General features: G+C 34.7%; 3 protein-coding genes across 9 annotated transcripts; 2 read left to right on the plus strand and 1 right to left on the minus strand.

The window, feature by feature from the left end:
* The first annotated feature begins 60 nt into the window (after window positions 1-60).
* LOC120259142 lies at window positions 61-1,290 on the plus strand. Its single transcript, XM_039266684.1, has one exon. It carries the CDS (start codon window positions 426-428, stop codon window positions 1,191-1,193), a length of 768 nt encoding a protein of 255 aa, XP_039122618.1. The 5' UTR covers window positions 61-425; the 3' UTR covers window positions 1,194-1,290.
* Window positions 1,291-5,194: 3,904 nt separating this feature from the next.
* On the plus strand, window positions 5,195-15,873 carry LOC120258418 (serine/threonine-protein kinase BLUS1-like). Of its 7 annotated transcripts, XR_005535996.1 has the most exons (23): window positions 5,195-5,453; window positions 6,522-6,776; window positions 6,859-6,983; window positions 7,094-7,138; window positions 7,672-7,753; window positions 8,348-8,416; window positions 8,616-8,786; window positions 8,874-8,939; window positions 9,375-9,443; window positions 9,582-9,653; window positions 10,107-10,168; window positions 11,309-11,587; window positions 12,197-12,333; window positions 12,571-12,665; window positions 12,731-12,769; window positions 12,838-12,906; window positions 13,562-13,663; window positions 13,822-13,873; window positions 13,937-14,001; window positions 14,529-14,593; window positions 14,827-14,878; window positions 15,193-15,349; window positions 15,439-15,873. XR_005535996.1 is itself a non-coding variant. In XM_039265817.1 (22 exons), the coding sequence occupies exons 1-22, from the start codon at window positions 5,292-5,294 to the stop codon at window positions 15,253-15,255; spliced, it is 2,196 nt and encodes a 731-aa protein (XP_039121751.1). In that variant the 5' UTR covers window positions 5,195-5,291; the 3' UTR covers window positions 15,256-15,873. The 7 variants fall into 7 exon arrangements, 6 of the variants coding, with proteins under 6 accessions (XP_039121751.1, XP_039121753.1, XP_039121752.1 ...); XM_039265817.1 differs by having other exon boundaries at window positions 15,193-15,873; XM_039265819.1 differs by having other exon boundaries at window positions 13,949-14,001; window positions 15,193-15,873.
* A 5,115-nt stretch (window positions 15,874-20,988) lies between these two features.
* Window positions 20,989-22,843, minus strand: LOC120259579 (AAA-ATPase At2g46620). The gene has a single exon (XM_039267214.1). The coding sequence runs from the start codon at window positions 22,645-22,647 to the stop codon at window positions 21,151-21,153; it is 1,497 nt and encodes a 498-aa protein (XP_039123148.1). The 5' UTR covers window positions 22,648-22,843; the 3' UTR covers window positions 20,989-21,150.

The raw sequence follows: 22,843 nt of genomic DNA on the forward strand, positions 1-22,843 counted from the left end.
CCCACTTTCATGTGTATTAAAATATCATTGAACAAGTGCAATGTGATCGCATGTATGATTTCAGACAAGCCTTAAAACGTCAGCTAACCCAACCCCAATCCGAAGACCCAAATACCGCGTGCCGTTCGCTCAGGTCTCTTACCCCCAGTTTTCCCTTTAAAATACCTTTGCAAACTTATCCGACCACACCAACGTGGCACCATCTCATTCGTCCCATCCCTCAAAACCACTGAATCAAACACCGCCACGTTTCAATGTAAACGATAACTATCCTCATCCTGCGGAGAAGCAGACCGCCAGAGAGGAAACGAGAAAGAAAAAACACCAGAGCCTCCTGTTTTCAATGCAAGCCCCCCGATTTCCAGTCTCGGCCCTCTCTTGCTATTTATCCCCAATTTCCTTTCGTCCTCTCTCAAACCCTAGAGATGTGCCGATCGACGACCGAAATCGGGGAGCATGCCGCGCTTTCTCGCCTCAAGATTCGTGCTTTCTTTCTCCGCCTCCTCGTTGGCGACAAGCCCTCTGCCGACGCTGTTCTGACGTTGCCGGAGTCGCTCACCCTCATTTACCTCCCGAGGATCGATGGGAACAAGCTCAAGATAAACGGCACTAAGGTTCGAGCTGAGAAGCCGGTTTTCCTGGCGCTCCATCGCGCCCAGTCTGTGGAGCGGGACCGGATGGAGGCTGTCTTTGTTTGTACCGATCGCGTGTTGGCCGCCGATGGTGCTTGCTTCGAGGCCTTTTTTGGTGATGAGAAGCTGTTGAAGGGGGTTTTCCGGCGGTGTAAAGGTGAGTGGGAGGTGGAGTGTAGGGGTGGGGATGAGGGGGAGATTGCCTGGGTGGCGGCGGTGGAGATTTGCGTCGCCGGAGAGAATGGGTCGTTGATGGTGGGGAGAGTGGAGATGGGCGCGAAGCGGGGGAGGAGGAGAGGGTTCTGTTTGAAATTAGAGGAAATCCCGGAGGAATCGGATGGCTGTGATTGCTGCTGCTGCGGCGGCGGGGACGATGATGAGGGGCGGGAGATGGTGAGATCTGACGGTGAGGATTTGAAAGAGATGGGCCGTGAGGATTGTGAGATGGAGATGGAGGGGGTGAGATGGGCGGTGGATGTCGGGATTTGGGTCATGTGTTTGGGGGTGGGGTTTTTGGTTTCCCGGGCTTCCTTCGGTTTCCCCAAAAAACGGCTTTTCTAAATTTTTTTTTTTTTCATTTTATTTTATTTTTCTTTAGTAATTAATTGTGCACCTCTCTCTCAAGATGTTGATATCAAATAAATTCTTTTGCGCAAAATATCATTATTAGTTTATTTCGTAAGATATATTTTTTTTCAAAAAAACCCGAATCACAAAATTTATATTAGACTTTTTGTCGTATGATATTCATTTTGAAAGTTAAAATTTACCCAAAGTGATTGTTGGGTTTTTTTTTATTGAAAAAATTAAATAAACCATTTCAATTAAGAAAAAAAACAAACACAGTACAAAGGACTAACAAAACCTCTCACGCAACCCAAAACACACTACAGACCACATGAAGAAACCCAAGTTTTTCTCACCCCCTACAACATTGGGACGCCTAATCTCTAACTAGGTCGGGTGCTTTCTCGGCCTCCAAGTCACCACTCATCAACTGGCTCCTCGACCCAAAAAACTCAAGGCTGTGTCTGACCGCCGAAATGAAGTCTTCAACTTTCTCCTTGGCCGTATATGCAAGAACATCGAATCACAAAAGATGCGATTAATTCTCAGAATTATGTAGTGGACAGGCATAGTTATAGAATTAAAAATTCTATCGTTTCTCGCAAACCAAATATTCTATACTAGTGCCTTAGTCACTAACACCCCCACCATCCTAGAATTCGGTCTCACATAACGCCTCCAAATAGACCAGACTGTTAGATTTTATATTTTTGGTACTAATAGGCCTTAAATGGGCTCTATATGGGCTTAGTGGTCTTACACCAAAAAGTCTCAAGACTTAATGTCTCAACCTCTATATCTATATATAAACTCATTACACTTCTATCACAGCCGATATGGAACTATATTTCCAATGTCCTCCCTCAAGTTCAACTGATCATTTTTTTTTCAATTTGAACTTGCTCAGACTTGTACACCCAGAGGTCTGTTTTTTTACCAAGACTTGTACACTACTTTGTGTCTCATAGGTCTTACACACATGGACTTGTACACTACTTATGTCTCAGAGGTCCTATTTTAACTTGACTTGTGTTCCTTCTGGAACCTTAGAGGTCTTTTTACTATGTCCCGCTATAACTGTTTTTTTTTTTACTAGAATCATTTTTTCCCTAAAGCTCTGATACCATGTTAGATTTTATATTTTTGGTACTAGTGGGCCCTAAATAGGCTCTATATGGGCTTAGGGGTCTTACACCAAAAAGTCTCAAGACTTAGTGGCTCAACTTCTATACCTATATATAAACTCATTACACTTCTATCACAGCCGATATGGGACTATATTTCCAACACAACACAACACATCAAATCAGGAGGGCCCGACGATGAAAGTAAACTACAGAAGAAACCCCACAACTTGCGCACAACATTACAATGGATGAACAAAAGATCAACCGACTCAATATTAGAGTGGCACATGATGCATGTTGCAGTAGGAAAGATTGTTACATCGCCTCGCTACAAGATTATCCAAAGTCAACATCTTATATATGTGTATATTTTATTTTATATCTATGTACCTTTTTAATATATAGTTATCAGATTTTTTAAAAAAATTATAAATTATATTATATATCATATTGAGAGGGTTTATTTATTTTTCTCAAACGGAAGATGAATGGTTAAATTCCAATTCAGTGCAATGGTTGGGAGTTTGGGGCTTAACCATATTTATCGCAATATATGTATATATTATTATTGTAAATTAAGGATAAAAAATCAATTTTATTTTAGAAACATAATGCATGATTGATATAAAAATAAAATAATCGACAGCATAAATGATAAATGATTCTCATTTTCTGTTGCAAATTATTTATGCTTAAATGAAAAACTCATTAGCTTTGATTTTGTTGATGCAGACTTTTTTGATATTCATTTTTTAACTGATCAGTTGGTGCTATCCTTGTTCATGTGTTAAAAAAATCACTAAAGAAAACAATATTTAATTTTTATATGTAACAGTCTACTTTGTTTTTAGCGAGGCATGTTTAGAAATTTAAGTATATTATAATAATTTATTTATTAAAAATGAATATATAAAATAATTTAAATATATATAAGTGTGGATTTAGTCAAGAGTTTGGCTTGTTATTACTAAATAAAGAACCATTTTTTTGGGAAATTATGTAATAAAAACATCAAATACGAAACCAATTTAATCTAAAAAGACTAAAACCATGACAGGTGTCTAATATTAAAAAAAAATTGAATAATTATAATTCTCATTTGTTGAGTCAAATTTTAGTTTAAGTTTGATAGGTGGTAAAAACCCAGATCAAGACAAAACAAGATGATTATTATAAATAGATAAATTTATTGTCCAAACTCCACCTAGTTTAAATTTGGACAAATTTAATTTATTTAGAACAGATTTCTTTTAAAACTAGATTGTCTCGATATTCGAATTTTGTCTGAATCATATAAACTATATTTAATTTCACTCAAATATTAAACTATAAAAAAGTTAATTCACATTCCATGCAAAAAAAAAACACAATGTCTAATAATCCAAAATTCAAATCAAATCATAAAAAAAATCTAAGTGTTAATAGAAAAAATAATATAAATTCAAAGTTTTCAAAAATTGGGCTTACAATAATTTGACTTATGATTATGGGCTTTTAAAAATTTAAAAATAAAAAGATCCGGTTGTTTGATTTTTTTTTTTTGGAACAGTCCCGGATTTAAATATGAGAACCAAACTATATCCAAACCCGACCCCTATTAATATAATTTTTATCCAAACCTATTTTTATTTTCCAGCCATAAAATTGCACTGGTGGGCAGGACAAGTATTGTCACTTCTACTTTGAGGTAGTACATATCCGTATTTTATCCACATTAGACGCTATGTGATAATAATAATAATTATTATTATTATCACTACTACGTCAAACTATTTGAGTTTTTCAAAATAAGACTAATTTTTTAAAAGAACTTGCCGTGAAAGTGTAAATACGAAGTCAATTTCAATTAAACCGCGTCAAGCATGAAACATTGAAACTAGACAGAAAGTCCTAACTCCTAAACAAATAAAGTGGGTTGGTGAAGCATCACAATGAATATGTTTTCGAGAGAGGTGGTAGATGCCTTCAAAGTTCAAACCTTAATCTTCTTCTTTATTTATTGTTTTCCCCACGCGCACATTGTTACATGAACCATCATCATTAATGTTTAGATCATCTTGAAATAACTTTTATAATTTAAAAAAAAAATAATAATTTTGAATAAATTAGGCAAAGGAATAGGTTTTTTTACCCAAAAAAAAAAATAGCCCATCATGTTTTTTTTATTTGTTACAAATTCATGTATTTTTTTATCTATCACTTTCTAACATAAAAAAAAATTATTATTTTTTTTTAAAATTATTTTTAATATTTTATATATTTTTTTAAAATTAAATATGAAAGAGAAATATGAAAATATAAATTAGAGATAATTTGAAAAAATAATTTATTTTTTATAAAATTTTATAAAATAACTAAATTTTTATGAATTTATAAAATTTAGTTAATTATAATAAAAAAATAATAATAATAATAATATCTATATTATGCACCCGAAATCGGTACAAGTGTGTGTTAATATGAGTTAATATTTTGAGCATATTCTCACTTATTTTTTTTGTGCATGTGATTATGTGAGTAGGAGTGCAACATCATCTGTGAATTAATTTTTCAACGCTTATTCAAACACTCACTTAAGTCAGATGAGCGACCCATATTACTGCTAATAATAAATGGGCAATATCATTGAATGGTGAAGCCCAACCCATTTCGGGCAATCGCGACGGAACATTGGGTGTCGCGCTAAATGTCCATCCCTTTCGAGCCCACGGTTCGTACGGCAACGGATCTATCAAGGTCCAAAAAGATCCCCTGTTCCGACCAGCAACCCAATGAAGTACACCTACGTCCACAATCCTTTTGACACGTGTCCTTCCATTGAGTGGGCCCCACACTCCTTAACCCCCTACTCCTCCCTTCTCCTTCTTCTCATCCTCTTGGCCTCGGTGTTTCCTTCTCTGTGCTCTCGAAGCTTGGCTTAGCGTTGTGGCATCGGCGGCGGCGGCGGCGGCCAGCGGAAGCGGAGATGGGGAGAAAGGGGAGCTACTCGGCGTTGCCGTCAGACTATAGATTGCTCGAGGAGGTCGGTTATGGCGCAAGCGCTACTGTCTTTCGCGCGATCTACTTGCCTTCGAACGAGATCGTCGCTGTCAAGTGCCTGGATCTCGATCGATGCAACAGTAATCTGGTCCCTGTCTTTCTCTTTCTGTGTGTTTTGGTCTTGATTCTTCTTCGCTTTTTATGGATCTATTTCTCATCTTTTGCGTGGAAATTTTGTCTTTTTTTCCCCCTTCTTGGGGATGTCTTTTCCGTGTTTCATGGTGAATCTGGATTTTTTTTCATGGAAGCTAGTTTTTATGTTTAGATGATTTCAGTTTGGAAGAGAACTTCATGTTATTTGTTTTGTGATTGTATCTCAAGTAGGGAGGATACTTCATGTCCGCATGGAAGAGAAGGTTGCAAAGATAATTGCGTGTTAGAATTAGAATCATTAGATGGATTGTAGATTGCTAGTTCCCTCTTCTCGGTTTTGAGTACCGGAAGATTGGAATTAGGGGAACTGCTTCCAAAATTTAATCTAAATAAAATTTAATGTAAATAGGAAGATTGGAATGAAGGATTGCAAATTGACAAGGATTCTGGAATCCTGACTAAGTTGTCGGCAGAAAGCAATATGTAAATCAGATAATTTTGCCTCTAGTCTTAGGTTGAATTTGCTGATTAATATTTTTAGGAAAATAAGTGTGAATGGTAGGCGATTGCAATTTGTTTGATATGTGCCATGAAGGACTTTACAGGCATGGAGTAGATCATTATTACGGATGTACCTGGAACTCATTTGCGTTAATATTATATATCAGCAAACAACTCCATAAATGTTAGAGATTACATTTAGATCTTATAATCTTGACTGAATCACCTGCAAAGAGATGAGAATGATTATTTCATGTAAGAATTTATACCAGACAGTAGTCTTGGATTTTTGACTCTTGTTGCATATGCAGTTCTCTTGCATTTTAATCAGGACTGAGATTTGATCATGTGTTTTTCTTCACAAGTGGATCTTTAATCTAATTGTGTACATTTCTGAGTCAAACACATGCCGCCGGTAAAAATATTTTGTGTTATGTCTGGATTGTTACTGTATTAAGAAATTCAATGCAATGAATGCTTTTATGTTGAGTATGTGCTTGCCCTTTTAATTTCTACTACCATTTATGAATTGATTGATCGGGATGAGTGGCACACCATGCAGGATGACATCCGAAGGGAGGCTCAGACCATGAGTTTAATAGACCACCCCAATATAATACGGGCATACTGCTCGTTTGTTGTTGAGCACTGCCTCTGGGTCATCATGCCTTTCATGGCGGAGGGTTCATGTTTGCATTTGATGAAGATATCTTATCCGGATGGATTTGAAGAGCCTGTCATTGCATCTATCCTAAAAGAGACTCTTAAAGCTTTGGAGTACCTTCATAAACATGGGCATATACACCGTGACGTCAAGGTTGATTTTTAATTTGGCATATTGCTTCTCTTTTGGCGTGATTATCATTTGCATTGCTTCCTAAATTGACCTTGTACTTCAGGCTGGCAATATCCTTCTCGATGGTTCTGGGGTGGTAAAGCTTGGTGACTTTGGTGTTTCAACTTGCATGTTTGATAAAGGTGACAGGCAGCGTTCAAGAAATACATTTGTAGGGACTCCTTGCTGGTGAGATATAATTTTAGTGCCCATTAATTATGGTCTGTAAACGATTTTCTACAGTAAAGCATGTAAATATATGTTGATCTCCACAATTTACTAGATCTCCCGTGGTGCAGGATGGCTCCAGAGGTCTTGCAGCCTGGAAGTGGATATGATTTCAAGTGAGTTTTTTCTAGAACCTATCTGTCACATAACTTTTTTCTGTTTTAACAGCGGCTTGTGGCATTGTGTGGTTAATTCCTGCTAATTCCTACTACCCCTGCTGCCCTTGCTTTCTATTTTTTTGATGTTTTTCATTATGTGCTAGTTATTCACATAGCATCCATTTCTTGGTTAGATCAGACCCCGTGTCTTTCACTTGTAATGTATGATAAAAGGCATTAGTGAGAAAACTTATGTCCCTACGTTATTAACTGATACATGCATCAATATATCAACAGTATTTCACTGTTTTACCTAATACCTGTTTTAGTTGCCTTTAAGAGCTTTCCCAGTTATTGTTAGCCTTCGCTCACTTTATCACTGGATCAGGAAATAGGGTAAGTGCGCAAGAATATAGCTTAAGAATAAGGAGGTCTTTGCCAAGTTAATATGTGAAATAGCCTTTTATGTACTATATTAGTTGAACAAGAAGTATGCAAAGAACTTACTACATGAGTTATGATCTGTATGCCTAATTCTGTGCTTTTTACAGAGCTGATATTTGGTCATTTGGAATAACTGCTTTGGAGTTGGCACATGGCCATGCCCCTTTTTCTAAATATCCCCCGATGAAGGTGAGTATTTTAGATGGTTTGATGTATCAATCTTATACCATATGTGTTTTGCTTGATGTTGTTGGTGACACTTGATCAATTTTTTTTTGTCTGCAAGCAACATATTATATTTTATTTTTTAACAATGGAGTGGATTTCTTTTTTACATCTCGGGTTGCTGCTAGCCTGCTAATTCCAATTTACTTTGTCACTTTTACTTTAATTACCAGAAAAAAAAATGACTGGTAAGTCTATTTTTTGAGGCCCTGATCACTTCTGTACCATTGTTTGCTCTTGAAAATTTTGCTTTGTGTATTAAATAGAGAATCAAAATGTTAGAACAAAAAAATGTCGATTGCAAATGCCATTAAAAAAATCTTGGAGTTATAAATTTGCATTACACTCTGTATTATATAATGAGCATTTGGTACTGTCCCTAAGATTTCATGATGGTCAACTTTCAATGAAGATAGGAGTAATTGTGCATATCCCATTCACAACTTTTTGTTGAAACTTTGTAACTCAACACTGTTTGCTTCATTCTAGAAAACTCTACCCTACCTACAGCAGACTGGAGCCTGAGTTTTCTGATTTTTCCCTGCCACCTTCCTGTAGGTTTTACTGATGACTCTTCAAAATGCTCCTCCTGGACTTGATTATGATCGTGACAAAAAGTTTTCAAAGGTATTTCTATCTTTTCTGGCTTATATAGCCAGAATCTCAAGACTATTCATATGTTTGCAAGCCTCCAGTTCTCCTTGTGCATTTCATCTACCAAGTTACAAACCATTTAGGAACTGTATAAATCTTATCATAAGTGCATCTGTTTATTGCATATATCTATTATTACTTTTCTAACTTAGAATTTCCAGTTGTTTATCAGTCTTTTAAAGAAATGGTTGCTATGTGCTTGGTGAAAGATCAAACAAAGAGGCCAACTGCAGAAAAATTATTGAAACACGCATTTTTCAAAAATGCAAAGCCTCCAGAGTTGTCGGTAAAAAAGCTTCTGGTCGGGCTGCCACCACTTTGGGACCGTGTAAAGGCTCTTCAGGTCAGCAACCATGTCAATGCCATTCTTTCTTTAACTAATTTATGGTGTTAATGCTAATTGTATTGGAGCTTTTTGGTTACTCTTCAGCTGAAAGATGCTGCCCAGTTAGCTCTCAAGAAAATGCCTTCAGCAGAAGAAGAAGCATTATCACAGGTTAGTGTTACCATATGCTTTGCAACTGTGCTGATTGGAGTAGACCTCTTCCTTGACTCTGTAGTTTCTTTCATATTTATGTCTTAGAGAATTTAGGTTGATGCAATTTTATTGGAAGCATTAAAAATTATTGTTTTGTTCCTAACATTTGTTTTACAAAAATGGCGCTTAACTTTATAGTTTGAGAATTGTATCGATCTAAGATTGATGATTGAAATTTCTCAAAAAATTAGTTTGGTGGGAAAATTATAGTTATGTGGTGAAAATATATTCAAATACTGATTCCAATTGTTCAAACATTATAAAACTGTCACTGTGTTTGATGAGAAAAGTCAAGCAGAAAAAATGTACTGCTCTAAAAATGCATGTGGCATGGAAAAGGAGATCGAAAGTCTAATCTTTTTCTTTTTACGTATCATATTTTCTCTGTAACAGAGTGAGTACCAAAGGGGCGTTAGTGCATGGAACTTTGATGTTGAAGATTTGAAAGCCCAAGCATCACTGGTAGCAACAAAATCTTTCCATCTAATAGATGTGTTCCTTTTTCCCCCTCTTTGCTTTAAGTTTTTAACTTGTTTCATATTATCTTTTCACTTCTTCAGCTTTGGTGCTGGGTTTATTTTTCTTGTTGTTTTCTTATAGATTCAAGATGATGATGACCTTCCTGGACTTAAAGAAGATGATGGAAGCTCAATTTTTTTGGTTAACAATAAGGTTTACACTTCATTGATCCATACCAAGTTTTTGAGAAAATCGCTTGCATACCCCTATGTGGGTAATTGCTTACTTGCCCTCATAAAAGTCATGTTTGTTTATATGCCCCTCCAAGACGCTTTTGTTTGCTTATATGCCTTGGTGCTTAAAAGCCAATTAACAAATTTTATAAAGACACACATTGATCCTTGATTTTTGTCGTCTTTTTGATGATGTAGGAAGAGAAAAGGATGAAGGATGGTGTAGTTTTTTTAAATAAATTTTTAGTTGATTTTGGTCTAAAGGTTATATAAGAAAATGAAAATGATTTGTAAGGGCATATAAGCAAATATAGTTTTTCCAGGGGTTTATTAGCAATTGGTTTGCAGGCATATGCAAGCAAAAGACCCAAGTTATTCTTCCTTTCCTGCTCATGGTAGAGTTTTCTAATACCAGCTCTTTCACTATTGGCAGAATTCATCTGGTTCTGGATCTGGTCTTGGGAAATCAACATTTGCTAATGAAAATGAATATAGGTAAGCTACATGGATCTAAGTACCATCTATTTTCGAGCAAGTAATAGTCCCACCTAGGTATATAATTGTGGGTCTCTCTTCCTATCAACTTAAGCTTTTAGGTATATTGAGTTCAGTTAATATATTTTTGGTTTGCACTTAATAGTTTGTTTGTTTACAACATGGCTTTTACAATAGATTGTGCCTAACTAATATGTGTATGTTTTGTATCTAACAGTTTAGTCAATTGCAATCATTAAGGTTTAACATAAATTTGAACTTTATATTTATGTGCTACTTATTCAGAGTCTATGACCGGGCTGGCCGTTCCCAAGGAAATGGATTTATATTTATTATTTTCTGATTTTTGTTTGTCAGGTTTTATTACAAGATTAAGAAGAATTTAGGTCAATATTGAGTACTAAATTACCATATGCCCCATGTGACCCATCGCCTATGTATTTGATTTTAAAATTGGCTATTGGTGTTCGACCAATTTATGTTTATGCTTGAGCTTGGGCCCATTGTGTGTTGTATCCTAGTGGTGCTGGTCATACTCAAGCTATAGCCTGTCCTGTTTACTGTCCTTTCCATATTAGAAAAAGTCACAAACTGTTTATGTTTTACACGATTATTCAATTCAATGTCTTATTATATGTAACATGATTTCAATCCAGTGGAGGTACATCCTTTTACTGTTTGTGATAATTTACTTTGATGGAAACACATTGATATTATAACTTATTGACTTCAAGACTTCAAGAATTTGAGGTCTCCATTTTAATTTTTATGTTAACTCAAATATTCTTATCGCACCTGAACACACTGGATGCTTCTGAGGCCTCAGCCCTAAAAGAATTGCGGTTGAACAAGTATCTGGTTATTTTCATTTTTAAACTTTGGGCCAGGCAATTGGTTGATGTAATTGTCAGAGTTCTCCATTTGATAAAATTAAATACTAATTTGAGCATGCCCATCTTACCTGATGTGCTTAAGCTTTAATATAATAATATAATGGCATTCTGGTAGGGTTTTGCATCATCACTTTTTGTTCTACATCATCTTTGTAAACATTTGATGTGATTTCAGCCTCATCGTTTCTGGCTTCAGTTTTTGTTTGTTCACAAAGACTCTTCTATGTTTCTTTTACCATCCATGCAGGAGACATATCTCTGTTGCTGAAGAGTCAGATATGAAGTGCTCAAGTACGAAAAATGAAATTTCAGAAGTAGATATAGTGGATTGTGGAAATAAAGAAATGTTTGCTGGGAATGAAAATAGGTTAAAAAATGATTCATTGCCATCAACAACAAAACAGAACTTTGAACCAAGCTGCTGGAAGAATGAAGTTGGCAGGAGGCACCAAACATACAGTGGTCCTCTTTTACCTTCTAGTGTGCGTGGTAACTCATTGTCAGAAAGGAGCCGCATCCCTGAGAGGTTCGGTGTTGTTTCTTTTTTTAATGTTTTCATTTCCTGTCACAGGTTTATTCTGAATAATATCTGGTGGTGTATTTGAGGTCCGTGTTAGTTTCTTTGATATTTTTATTTCCAAGAACTTTCAACCTCCTCTCTGATTGGTAATTCTTGTACCTTTTGTGATTACTCTGATCACTAGAGCACTTTCAGTATTTATAAAATTCACTTTGCAGTACCTATTTTTATTGTGATATTTTTTATTTTATCTCAAAGAGTGCATGAAATTTAAATGCTCACCTTTCTTTCAATGCATGATATGAGAATCTGTGGTTCAGCAGCAAGTTTATATATGAATTAAAACAACTTTTAGATATAGCTTCTTAGACAGAATGTGATATCAGGGCTGCTTTCCTCCCCCCTTTCTATTTACCAAAATTGTCATGTTAACACTTTGAAAGAAGAGTTTTTGATAATGCAGAAAGTGTTTTTATCAATAGACCAAATAGCATTTCATGAGTGGTACCATGCAAATTGATTCAAAAATAAGAACATACAAATGCCCAGTGTATTGTTTCAAGCTTTTAAGCTTTTCTATCACAAAACTGAGAAGCAGCAGAATTCTATGTGCAGGTTTGAAAGTGATAGTGCACTTGCATCAGATAAACAAAAACGGGATGTCCGGAAAGGTCCGAACCTTAGTGGTCCATTGATGCTTCCAACCCGTGCTTCTGCGAACAGCTTATCTGCCCCCATTCGCTCATCTGGAGGTTACAGAATTTATAGAAAATTTATAAAACCTTGCCGTGCCAATATGTTTCAAAATTATGGTGTTTTATCTTAATAATGATCCTTTGGTGATTAGGAATTCAAAATACTCATTTTATTTGATGAGGCGCAACCTTTTGAATATTTTATTTTGCAACCTTCACCACTTGCAATGAATTGCCTTGCTACAATGATACCAGCTGTGCAGACATGAGACTTTTTGTAATTCATTTTTATAGGATTTGGAGACTCTTCAGATGAAAAATCAAAAGGCAATGTTGTGCAAATAAAAGGCCGCTTCTCAGTTACATCTGAACATGTCGATCTCGTTAAGGTTAGGTTCTATCCTTGGAAATCATAGATGATGTCTTTTCTGTAGTTAACACATACACATTTCAGGACATTCCTTTATGTACAGTTTTACGAAAGTCATCCCAGGTTTGTTGTGGTCTTATGTATGTTATATTTTCCAAGTAATCCCTTGGTGAATGCTTCCTAAATTGCAGACTTCACAGGGAACATCACTTAGAAAATCAGCCAGTGTGGGTGAATGGCTTATGCCTGGTAAACTAGTGGTATGTGAATTTTTCTTGTTTCTTCAGTTTTCTTATATAATCCACATGTAGTAGAATTCATGTCACTCAGTAAGGAGGTTAGATCAATGTTTTGTTGTTTATTTTTAGAACTATGGTGTGTATTTTCATGTGCTGGAGCTTCTTGAAATGAACCATTCTGTAAGCAGACATAGATATCTGGAGGCAGTTTTTTGCTTTTATAGAATTTTATTAAGAAAATAGGACATTTTTTTTTTTTTTGAAAATTCATAAAGAAATTATTCATTTATCTATCATATTGCTAATTAATCTTATTTTCAAAGATATTGCTTGTATATTTGCCTTTTCAACTTTTATGATCCCTTTTCTAGTTAAAACCCTGATGCTAACCAAGGACTAACTATCCAATGACCACTCATGCTCAGGTATATAGCTCCTTAGGCAGTGATGAAGATTAAAGTAATATTGAAAAACATTAGTTTTTCACGGCAATAGATAACAATCTCCAAATAGACTAGGCATACTATGTATTTCAAGTTTCTGGATTGAAATAAACCACATGATCCTCCATTTAATCTTACTTTTCCATCATATATTTTATTAGTTTTTATCTTCATAATTCATTTAATGCTTAGGTGAAAGTATTCTCATTTATTCGATCACTATGCTATTTCAGCCCAACAGTCAGTATGCAAAGGAAACTAACAACGGTTGGCTTCCTGCATCTGTTCTCATGCCTCACCTTCAGAATCTTTTTCAGCAGACTTCATTTCAACAAGTACACCTTTTTTTCTTAATTACTGATTAGGCTTCAATGGCCATCTTCAATGGCCATCTGTGCTTATATAAAGAACAATTATTTCCCTGTGCAATTCACACCTAGTTGATTTCAATTTGAGGTAATCCTTTATTGATGACACCATTTTTTTTGTGAAGGATATCATCATGAACTTGTTAAATAGCATGCAACCGAATGAGGCTTTTGATGGTTAGTTTTGGTATCTTCCCATGTTTGTGCCATTACTGTTAACATGTCTGAAGCACACTTAAGAATGTTTTGCAGCTCTCCAATTTGGAATGCCTCCTCAAGAATGCAATGCGGATATTGATTCAAATGTAAGAACTTATTCTCTAAAGTTATTCTATCTGTAGGATTGGATTTTAGTGAACTTGGAGATGCACAAGATTGGTGTTTATTTATGCTTTGCATCAGCTATTGAATCCTGTGAATATTAAATCACTAGTTTTGCCCCTTCATGGATCGTTGCTGTACTTCACAGTATTAATCAGCTAAAAGTGAAGTACAGTATTAATCAGCTAAAAAAATACTTTGTATAAACCACAACACATATTTCAAAGTTAGCTTTGTTTTTCAGCTATTCCACATTTTGAAGGTTCAGATTTATCATCCACCTTCTCAATGCATGATGAGTTTTTGTTTGCACAATTGCATGTACTGATGCTTATTTCTAAACTCTCCAGCAGTTTTATTTCAAGATATATATTCCTCAGAAGCAAAGATGAGTAGGACATGTAACTCATTAGTTTGTGTGTTTTATGTTTCTATCTTTTACATCAAGCAGAAGAGAAATTAAAAGGTTATTTAGCAAATAAATAAGTCTTGTGTTTTTTATTTTTGACAGGTGGAAACAGTAGGCACTGAAAGAGAGCGTCTGTTGCTTGCGCAGATCGCAGAACTCGAAGCCAGGTAGGGCACTTCATCTTTGGTAAATCATGTTTAGAGCGGTAAAACTACTCTTGGCTGATTAGTTGAGAAAAACCTTTTTTAATTCATAGATTAATGTTTTCATGTTTAAGTCTGTTCTGCCATGAAAGAATACTCATGCCTCGCGTGAGCTCTGTAGCTACTTTTTTCTCTTTCTTTTTCCTTCTTTCCTGCCTCAAAGCTTTTTAAAGTTGGGAGTCACTCTCTTCATGCAGGATGGCCGTTCTGACTGATGAACTGACTACTGAAAAACAAAAGCATATGCAGGTGTGTTGCAATTCCTCTGATCATCTGTTAATTATAATCCAACATTTTTTCTTTTTCTCATTCTTTTAATTGGTTTTAGTTCTCACATTCTTGGATTTAGTATATAAATCCTTTGAGAACTCTGGGGGATTACTATGTCAAAGAACTTAATGCAGCAGCTGTTTTCTGATATTTGCTAATATGGCTTCTCCAATCTAGGTTTCTTGGATTGGAGAATCAAATGGATAAACAAATAGAAGAAACATATATTAATAAATTTCCTTGCTCAATTTTATTCAATTTTGCTAATACCTCTTCTGTTTCTTTATTTTCAGTTAGAACAACAATTAAATGTTTTTAGTAGAGAAGAAGAAATAAGAGAAGAAGAAGCAGCCTGACTTTCAGAAGTACTAAGCAGAAGACAGAAAATAGATTACATGAGTATCAAGTGAACAACAAAAATACCCAAAGTTTGAAGGGATGAAGCTGCAGGTTTTTACACTTATTTTAAACACCAAAATAAAAGATAAAAAACAAAATATAAAACAAACTAGAGTTCTTGCAATAATCCTTTTTTCCAGATGCTTCAGATGAACATCTCCAAGATTACCAGTGAGACATTGTAGATGTTGTTGAGCCACATCTTGAAGCAGCTGATGCCATGATTGAACTATCTCTGCGGTAAAATTTTGATCCATCACCATTTGCTGGGAATCTAAATTTGGAAGCTCATTGGCAATATTATGCCTTTCTGTTAGTGTTTTGTTTCCAAGTGAAAACACCAACTTTGATTTGTTTATTTGTTTGTGATGTGATGCACAAGGGTCAATTGTTCATCCTGTTCTTGTTCTTCTTCTCAAATGCTTTACCGTGTTCTGCATCTCAGGTCAATCTCTCTAGATAAAATCCCCATCAACCTATTGTATTTACTCTTGTGAATAAAATAGTTACATTTCAGTGTATGGAAAATTGACAAAAATTATTCAGTGTACGATGATGACTACTGCTGTTTTCAACCTAGTAATTTTTTCCACTTTCATAAGTTTAATCGGTTGGATGTTATTAATTTTAAATTGATGGATTGATTAACTGTTTTTGAAAAAAAATTATCTTAATGTAAAAACATAATTGTTGAGATGTTGTTGAAGTTGTTTAGATTTTAAATTATGGTTTTCTATTGAGAGATTATGTAAATGGTTGCTCTCTTAAAAGTTTTTTATTTTTTTTTAAATCAAATAAATTTTTTGAAAGATTAATCCTAAATCTAGATAAATGATAAATATTAAATTTATATTTAAATTAAATCACAATGAGATTAAATCCCAACTAAGTATACTATCTTAACTAAAAAAATAAAATCTAACTAGAGATGAGCATTCCTAACATTCTTTCTATTCAATGTAAATTAAATACATTTTAGATTGATCATTTGGTAGCGATATTTTTACATCATGATTTGATACTTAAACTTTACCGTACAAATTATTTAGTAATAAACAGAGATGTGAGAAACTTTTTTTTTTTAATTACTAATGGCTAATACATATGCATTAATGTTATACGAATAAAATATTCTAAAACAATGTATGTATATATATATGTAGGTGTCATTTGTGAATGTCCGTAGATTCTACGTCTACAAACAGTCACAGATGATCGTTCAATTCAAATCTAATGAATTTGATTTTATTTTAGATGCTCAATAAAATGAACATTAATCAGTATTTTCATCCGAACCAATTTTAACAATCTAACCCTATTTATACTAGTACTTAATTTATAAAAACCAAACCCTGTTTTGAAACCTATTTGTGTCTCTTTCTCTATCACCGCATTGTTCCCACTTATTCTATGTATATAATTATATACAGGATAAAGAACTTTATGTGTTCCTCTTAATAATGCAACTTTCTCATTGACCTGAGGAAGGAAATTGCAGTAATTGAGCATATTTTAATTAATAGAAAAAAAAAAAGAATATATCAATAGTGCATGAATGCAATGTCAGCGCAACATTTGCATTATTTTAAATAATACAAACAAATTAATTAATTTATATAATATACTACATGGCATGTTGCAATTTGGTATGAAAGTCAAATGCAATGCAAGTCCAACTAATTACAACAAAGAAGCATACTTATCAAAATTGAATGCATGCATGCAAAGTCATCAAATTCTTTATTCCGCATTGAGGTCTTTGATTGTTGAAATGTAGCTCTTGATTATATACAATAGGTACTAATTAATTAACAATTTTATTTTTTTGGAAATATATATATATATATATAAACCTAAAAACCACTGAAATTGCAAATATAATTTAATAAGGGATGGATAATATAAATAGTTTTTTAATACCATCTATGTGCATGTACAAAAAATAAATAAATAAATAAATAAATACGTTATTTACTATATATATATATATATATGATAAGAATATTTGCATGATAAAACTCATTTTTTTTTAAATAAAATAACTAAGTCATTTACTATAATAGCAGATCATCAAACATGGACATAAAATATACATGTAAACACGGACAAAAAATAAATAAATATACATGTGTGTGTATATATACAAAGAATCTCAAATTTTTTTTTATTATATATATATATATATATATAGTTTTTTACCGAGTTTTTTCCTTAATAAAAATTCATGAGTTTTGACCAGAGCTTTTCAAAATGGTACAGCAAACATAAATTAAGACTCTACCTACTTTTATTTATGACTAAATCAAGGAACCTAACAGCGTGTCATCTGACTTCCATCCATCAAGTGACAAGTGGGACTCAATCTCTATCAAACACTGGGTCTAACATTTGGCCTTCAAACTCACAAACCATAAATTTCCAAGAAAATAAAAATCCATACAACGTTCTCTTTTTTCATACATGCCCTTATAAAAACAATTTAATTGTGAAAAGCTCGAACTACCAGTAATAAAGAACTTACAAAATGATATGTTTATCATAAAGAGATTTGTTTATCTTAACCATGCTTCACCTTAATTGTTATTTGAACAAAAATATCACAATATTTTTTTTGATAAAAGTTTTATCTTAGTCCGAGTGGAGATAGTGTTTCTCTTCCGCAAATTTATGAAGTTTTGAAAATTCCAAACATCTTATAGATAGATATAGTGATAGGAACTTATCGAACCAACCACACTCCTTTAGATATGTCAGGAGTCTATTGATGAAAAGGAGTTGGGAGAAGCTTGAAACCATCTAAAATTTTAACTCATAAATAGATATATACATATATATATATATATATATATGTTTAACGTTTGATGAAATGTTGTCTTGTATTTATAAATATGTTTAACAAACATTAAAAATGTTACATATAAATATAGAAAATTATATGTACACATGTATATATTAATATACATATGTATATATATATATATATATATATACACAATAAGTCCTTCAAGAGAGAATGATTAGATGCAACCACCAACCATACAAAGAAGAGTAATTAATTAATTGATGAATAAAAGAAAGATTGGTAGCAGAAGTTGTGACTCTGGACCATGGAAGTATGACCAAATGGTTGGAAAGAGTCACCACACTGAATAACCAATATTTCCTTTTTACACCAACTCAAACTCTGCTTCATTGAGATGTTATATATATATATATATATATATATATATAATATTAATATTATATAATTTTATAAATTCTGAATATAAATAAATACATAGTCATTGTGACCATTTGATGCAATTTAATTAAGTTGATCATGGTTTGCCAATTTCCACATGGATATCCAAGTTGGTATTGTTATTTGATTTGATTTTAATTTTTTTTAAGGTAGAAATAAAACTAGCTATCTTGGATATCCAAGTTGATATTGTTATTTGATTTAATTTTAATTTTTTGAGGTGGAAATAAAACTAGCTATCTTGGAACTTTATGGAATCAAAAGTGTGAGTGATTAATCAATTATTTACATCAATAAAGTTACAATAATTTTGATAAATAAGATTAGACAACCGAAAGAGCATGCACAAAGACAATCCTAAAGTATGTTTCAATTTTCAAAGCCTGTCTTGGGACATTAAAAATAAATAAATAAATAAAATATGGGTGGCACCGTGGCAGCATGAATCATCTTGGTCCCTTCTAGATATACGCACATATGATGGCACCCAACTATTTTATTCATTTATTAAATGTTTTAAAATGCCAATTATGACTAGAAAGTAGAAACAATCAATTAGCTCATTTGATGCAGTACTAAGTAATATTCCTTCTAATAAACACAACTAGTTCTTAGAAGGTTCTGTTTATAAGGTTGTTTAAAGGTGTTTAAACTTTAAAGCCAACTAGATTAATTTAATGTAAATTTAAGCTGAAAACAAATAGCTTCAATCTATCAACCTATTTAAAACATGATTTTTAGATTAAATAAGTTCAATTTAATCATATTTAAATGTGCATATATATATATATATATCAATGGAATAAAAAATTCATTTTAGATTAAACATTTGACATTTTTTTTTCAAGTCATATATATATATATATATATATATAGATGAGCTACATTTGGTGAAGTGAATTGTTGGTTAATGGTGGCCGACATCATAGTTACACAACATTAAATGTTTTAACAATTGTATGGCTCTTGAAGCAATCAATTTACTCTTTGATATTGTACTACTATTTATTTATTTTAATTTATTTATTTGTGAACATACATGCTAAGAAAAGTTGCATGAAAGTGATATCCATTGGCATATGTATATATATATATATATATATGAGTTATCTCATTCACGTTAATAATAATTTATAGTTTAGAGGGTGCTTCATGGAAGTATTAATAATACTAATGGTAAGTGTTCTCTCTTGACCCATGAAAGAGCCATTCTCTTATGTTGCCCCTTGAGAGACTTTGAAATTTTCTATTTGACCATATGACCATGCGATACACCGTAAGAGTTTAACACTAATTAGGCGTGTTGAATGATATCTTCAACTAATAATTCCTCAAGAATGGGGTCTTAATCACAACAAACACATTTCAAAATAAAATAAAATATAAATAAAAAAACATATATATATATATATATATATATAAATACATGTGATTTGTGCATTTATATGTATATCATCAAATATCCCTATAAAAAGAAGATTTCATTCTTACTTTGTTGATCTTATTATTCAATGAAAGCACAACTGTTCTTTTATTCCCAAGTCAGACCTCATGCAACATGGAATTCTGAATGAATTTATATAATCATATGGATTTAATGAAAATTTTGTATTGTCACTGTGATTAGCAATCCTTTGATGGTGATTCAAAACTTTTTTTAAAAAAAAATTTTTAAAAACAAAGAAGAAAGATGACATCTCAGTATGATTGGGACCAAAATTTCAGGTTAAAACCGTACAAATTATAAAGAAACCCAGTACTATAGAATCCCTAACTTGTCAGCTTGATAAGAGAAACACCTACCATTTCTGCATGTGAACAACCAGTAATTTCATCAAGCATTATTTAGATCATGAAAAATATATAAACTCTGTTTTACTTTATTTATTTATTTATTTATTTATTTATTTATTTATTTTTCTTTTCAATTAAATTCTTGATTTATCTACCCATTTTAATCTATACTAACAGTTTTTTTGTATTACAAAACAAATTCCAAATCTTTTAGTTGGAGATTCCTATGGAACAGAGAAGTCCAATTTTAATCACACAGGTATCTACTCCGAATCCTTTTGAGAATCTATCTTCTTGGAATCACTTCTCTTTCTTTGTTCTCAAATATCACAGTATAAAAAATATTCCAAAAAAAGAAATGAAAAAAAAAGAGCAGTACTACATACAGAGAGGAGGCATCTCTTTGGCCATAGACAAAACATTTGAAGTACATGGCCAGGAAACACAAACATCCAAAACCATTCAACAGCCTGTGGCACTGATGCTCTGTTTTCTCTCTTTTTCTCTACAACTTTCATTTAACTGATTCCCTACAAACTCTTGTTGGATCCTTCCACCTATCAACTGTCACTTCTCCCTCACAAAAATACTGTGTCCATAAATCAATCAAATTAATTAAAATAAAAAATATCAAGAACATAACTTTGATTTTGTATATCAAGTATATCAATCAAATTCCTTAACATTTCTTTACAATTCATATGTTGTTTCATTCTAAATCTAATTACTTCATTAAAAATCTAATGACAAAATAATTCAACCAAACACTTGGAAAAAGAAGAAGAAGAAGAAGAAGAGATAACTAAAAAGAATCATATCAAGCATCCTTATCTCCGGCGTTCGCCGCCGCGGCGGAGGCGGCGGCGGCAGCGGCGGCGGCCGCCTCAACAGTGAGCACGCCTTCCTTCTTGCTACCACTCCGTTTTATAAACCCATAAAGCTTGCGAAACTCCCGCAAAGTCGCATCTTTCCCGAAGCCAAGTCCATTGCCGGCGCCGCAAGCTAGCTCGCCGGAAACCGGCGCTTCTGCATCACTGACACGCCGAGTCGCCGACGTGGTCAACCTCCCACTAGTGACCGCCGAGGAAGAACAAGAAGAAGACTGTTGAAGGGCGTTGATGACAGACTTGAGAGCTCTGCTCGGCGACGCCCGGTTGGCGAGCATGATCTCTCCGACCTCGGCCGGACTGAGCCGGGCGCCGCTCTGGAACACCTCCTCGACCTGCGGGTAAAGCTTGTGATCCTTCAAGCCGAGGTAGCTGCTCGCCAGCGTCTTGAACGCACCGAAGTCACACAACGGGAAATGGACGTGAACGTCGACTCTACCCGGCCGGAGCACCGCCGAATCCTTGGGCGGCGCCGTCATCGTCACCACCATCACCCTCTCCTCCCCACAACATGAGAAAACCCCATCCATGAAGTTCAACACCCCCGACAACGCCATCGTGTGCTTCTCCTCTGAGAGATGGAGGTCCAAATCTTCAACCAAGATCACCGATCTCGGCGTCGTTTGCAATAGAAACGCTCGCATCTCGGAAACGTCGGAGAACCTCGAGAGATCGAAGTCGTAGATGTCGTAGCACAAGAATTTGGCCATGGCGGCGGCGAAACTGGATTTCCCGGTGCCGGGAGGACCGTGGAGGAGATAGCTCCGGCGCCAAACGCGGCCGAGACGGTGGTAATACGCGCGGCCTTTGATGAAGGATTCCAGGTCGGATTTCACCCGGCTCTTCACGTCAGCATCCATGGCGACAGTATCCAGAGTCGCCGGATGGGTGAACGGCACGGATTTCCAGCCATTGCTGACGTGAGTGAACAGCTTAATTTCTCTTCGCCGGAGCTCGATCTCATCGGCCAGGGTCTCGACTTGCTGTAAATAAGGGAGGAGAACACGGTGGCGGTCCTGGCGGCGGAGCTTAAGGATGAAACGTTGGTCCGGGGAGGATTCATAAGACCATGAAAGGCGAGCACCAAGGTAATGGTCGGAGACGGAGTGGCCGGGGGAGGTGAGGTGGAGGTGAAAGTCGTTACGCGAAGAGGAGTAGAGGGTGATAGAATCGGAGTCTTGGAGAGAAGGAAGAGCACTGATGTAGGAGAAGGCCTTGCGAAAGAGGTGGTTTTCATGGAAACCATCAGAGGAGAAGCGAGGGATGGAGAAGTACTGATAAACTTGGGTTTGGTCTTCGAGGCAACGCCATAAACGGGAGAGAAGGTAGAGGAGAGATTTGAAGGAAAAGAAGAGTCGGAGAAGAAGGAGGAAGATGATGACGTGGAGAATGGAGTAGAGAGAAGGTTGAAGGAGAAGAGGTTTCATGGTGGAGAGATAGAGATGAAGAAGGAGAGCATGGTAATAAAGGAATAAGAATGAAGGGTAAGAGACGGCGTTGGCCGGCTTAAAGGAGGAGTTTGGTGTTTTAAGGTCAAACAAGGGGGCAAAGAGAAGACGCACATACACGCTACATGAGCTTATATGAGCTATATGAGAATGGGTTTGCGTGGAAAGAGTCTCT

This window comes from Dioscorea cayenensis, chromosome 4 (genome assembly GCF_009730915.1).
Source record: "Dioscorea cayenensis subsp. rotundata cultivar TDr96_F1 chromosome 4, TDr96_F1_v2_PseudoChromosome.rev07_lg8_w22 25.fasta, whole genome shotgun sequence".
In the NCBI taxonomy this organism is placed as follows: domain Eukaryota; kingdom Viridiplantae; phylum Streptophyta; class Magnoliopsida; order Dioscoreales; family Dioscoreaceae; genus Dioscorea; species Dioscorea cayenensis.

What these genes read in the sequence shown, in the direction of transcription:
- LOC120259579 (XM_039267214.1), bottom strand. Translation starts at nt 22,647, where the DNA reads ATGAAACCTCTTCTCCTTCAACCTTCTCTCTACTCCATTCTCCACGTC.
- LOC120258418 (XM_039265817.1), top strand. Translation starts at nt 5,292, where the DNA reads ATGGGGAGAAAGGGGAGCTACTCGGCGTTGCCGTCAGACTATAGATTG. An exon ending in TTTTACGAAAGTCATCCCAG is followed by an intron (nt 12,770 to 12,837) that starts GTTTGTTGTGGT and finishes CCTAAATTGCAG; the next exon opens with ACTTCACAGGGAACATCACT. An exon ending in ACCGAATGAGGCTTTTGATG is followed by an intron (nt 13,874 to 13,936) that starts GTTAGTTTTGGT and finishes AGCACACTTAAG; the next exon opens with AATGTTTTGCAGCTCTCCAA.
- LOC120259142 (XM_039266684.1), top strand. Translation starts at nt 426, where the DNA reads ATGTGCCGATCGACGACCGAAATCGGGGAGCATGCCGCGCTTTCTCGC.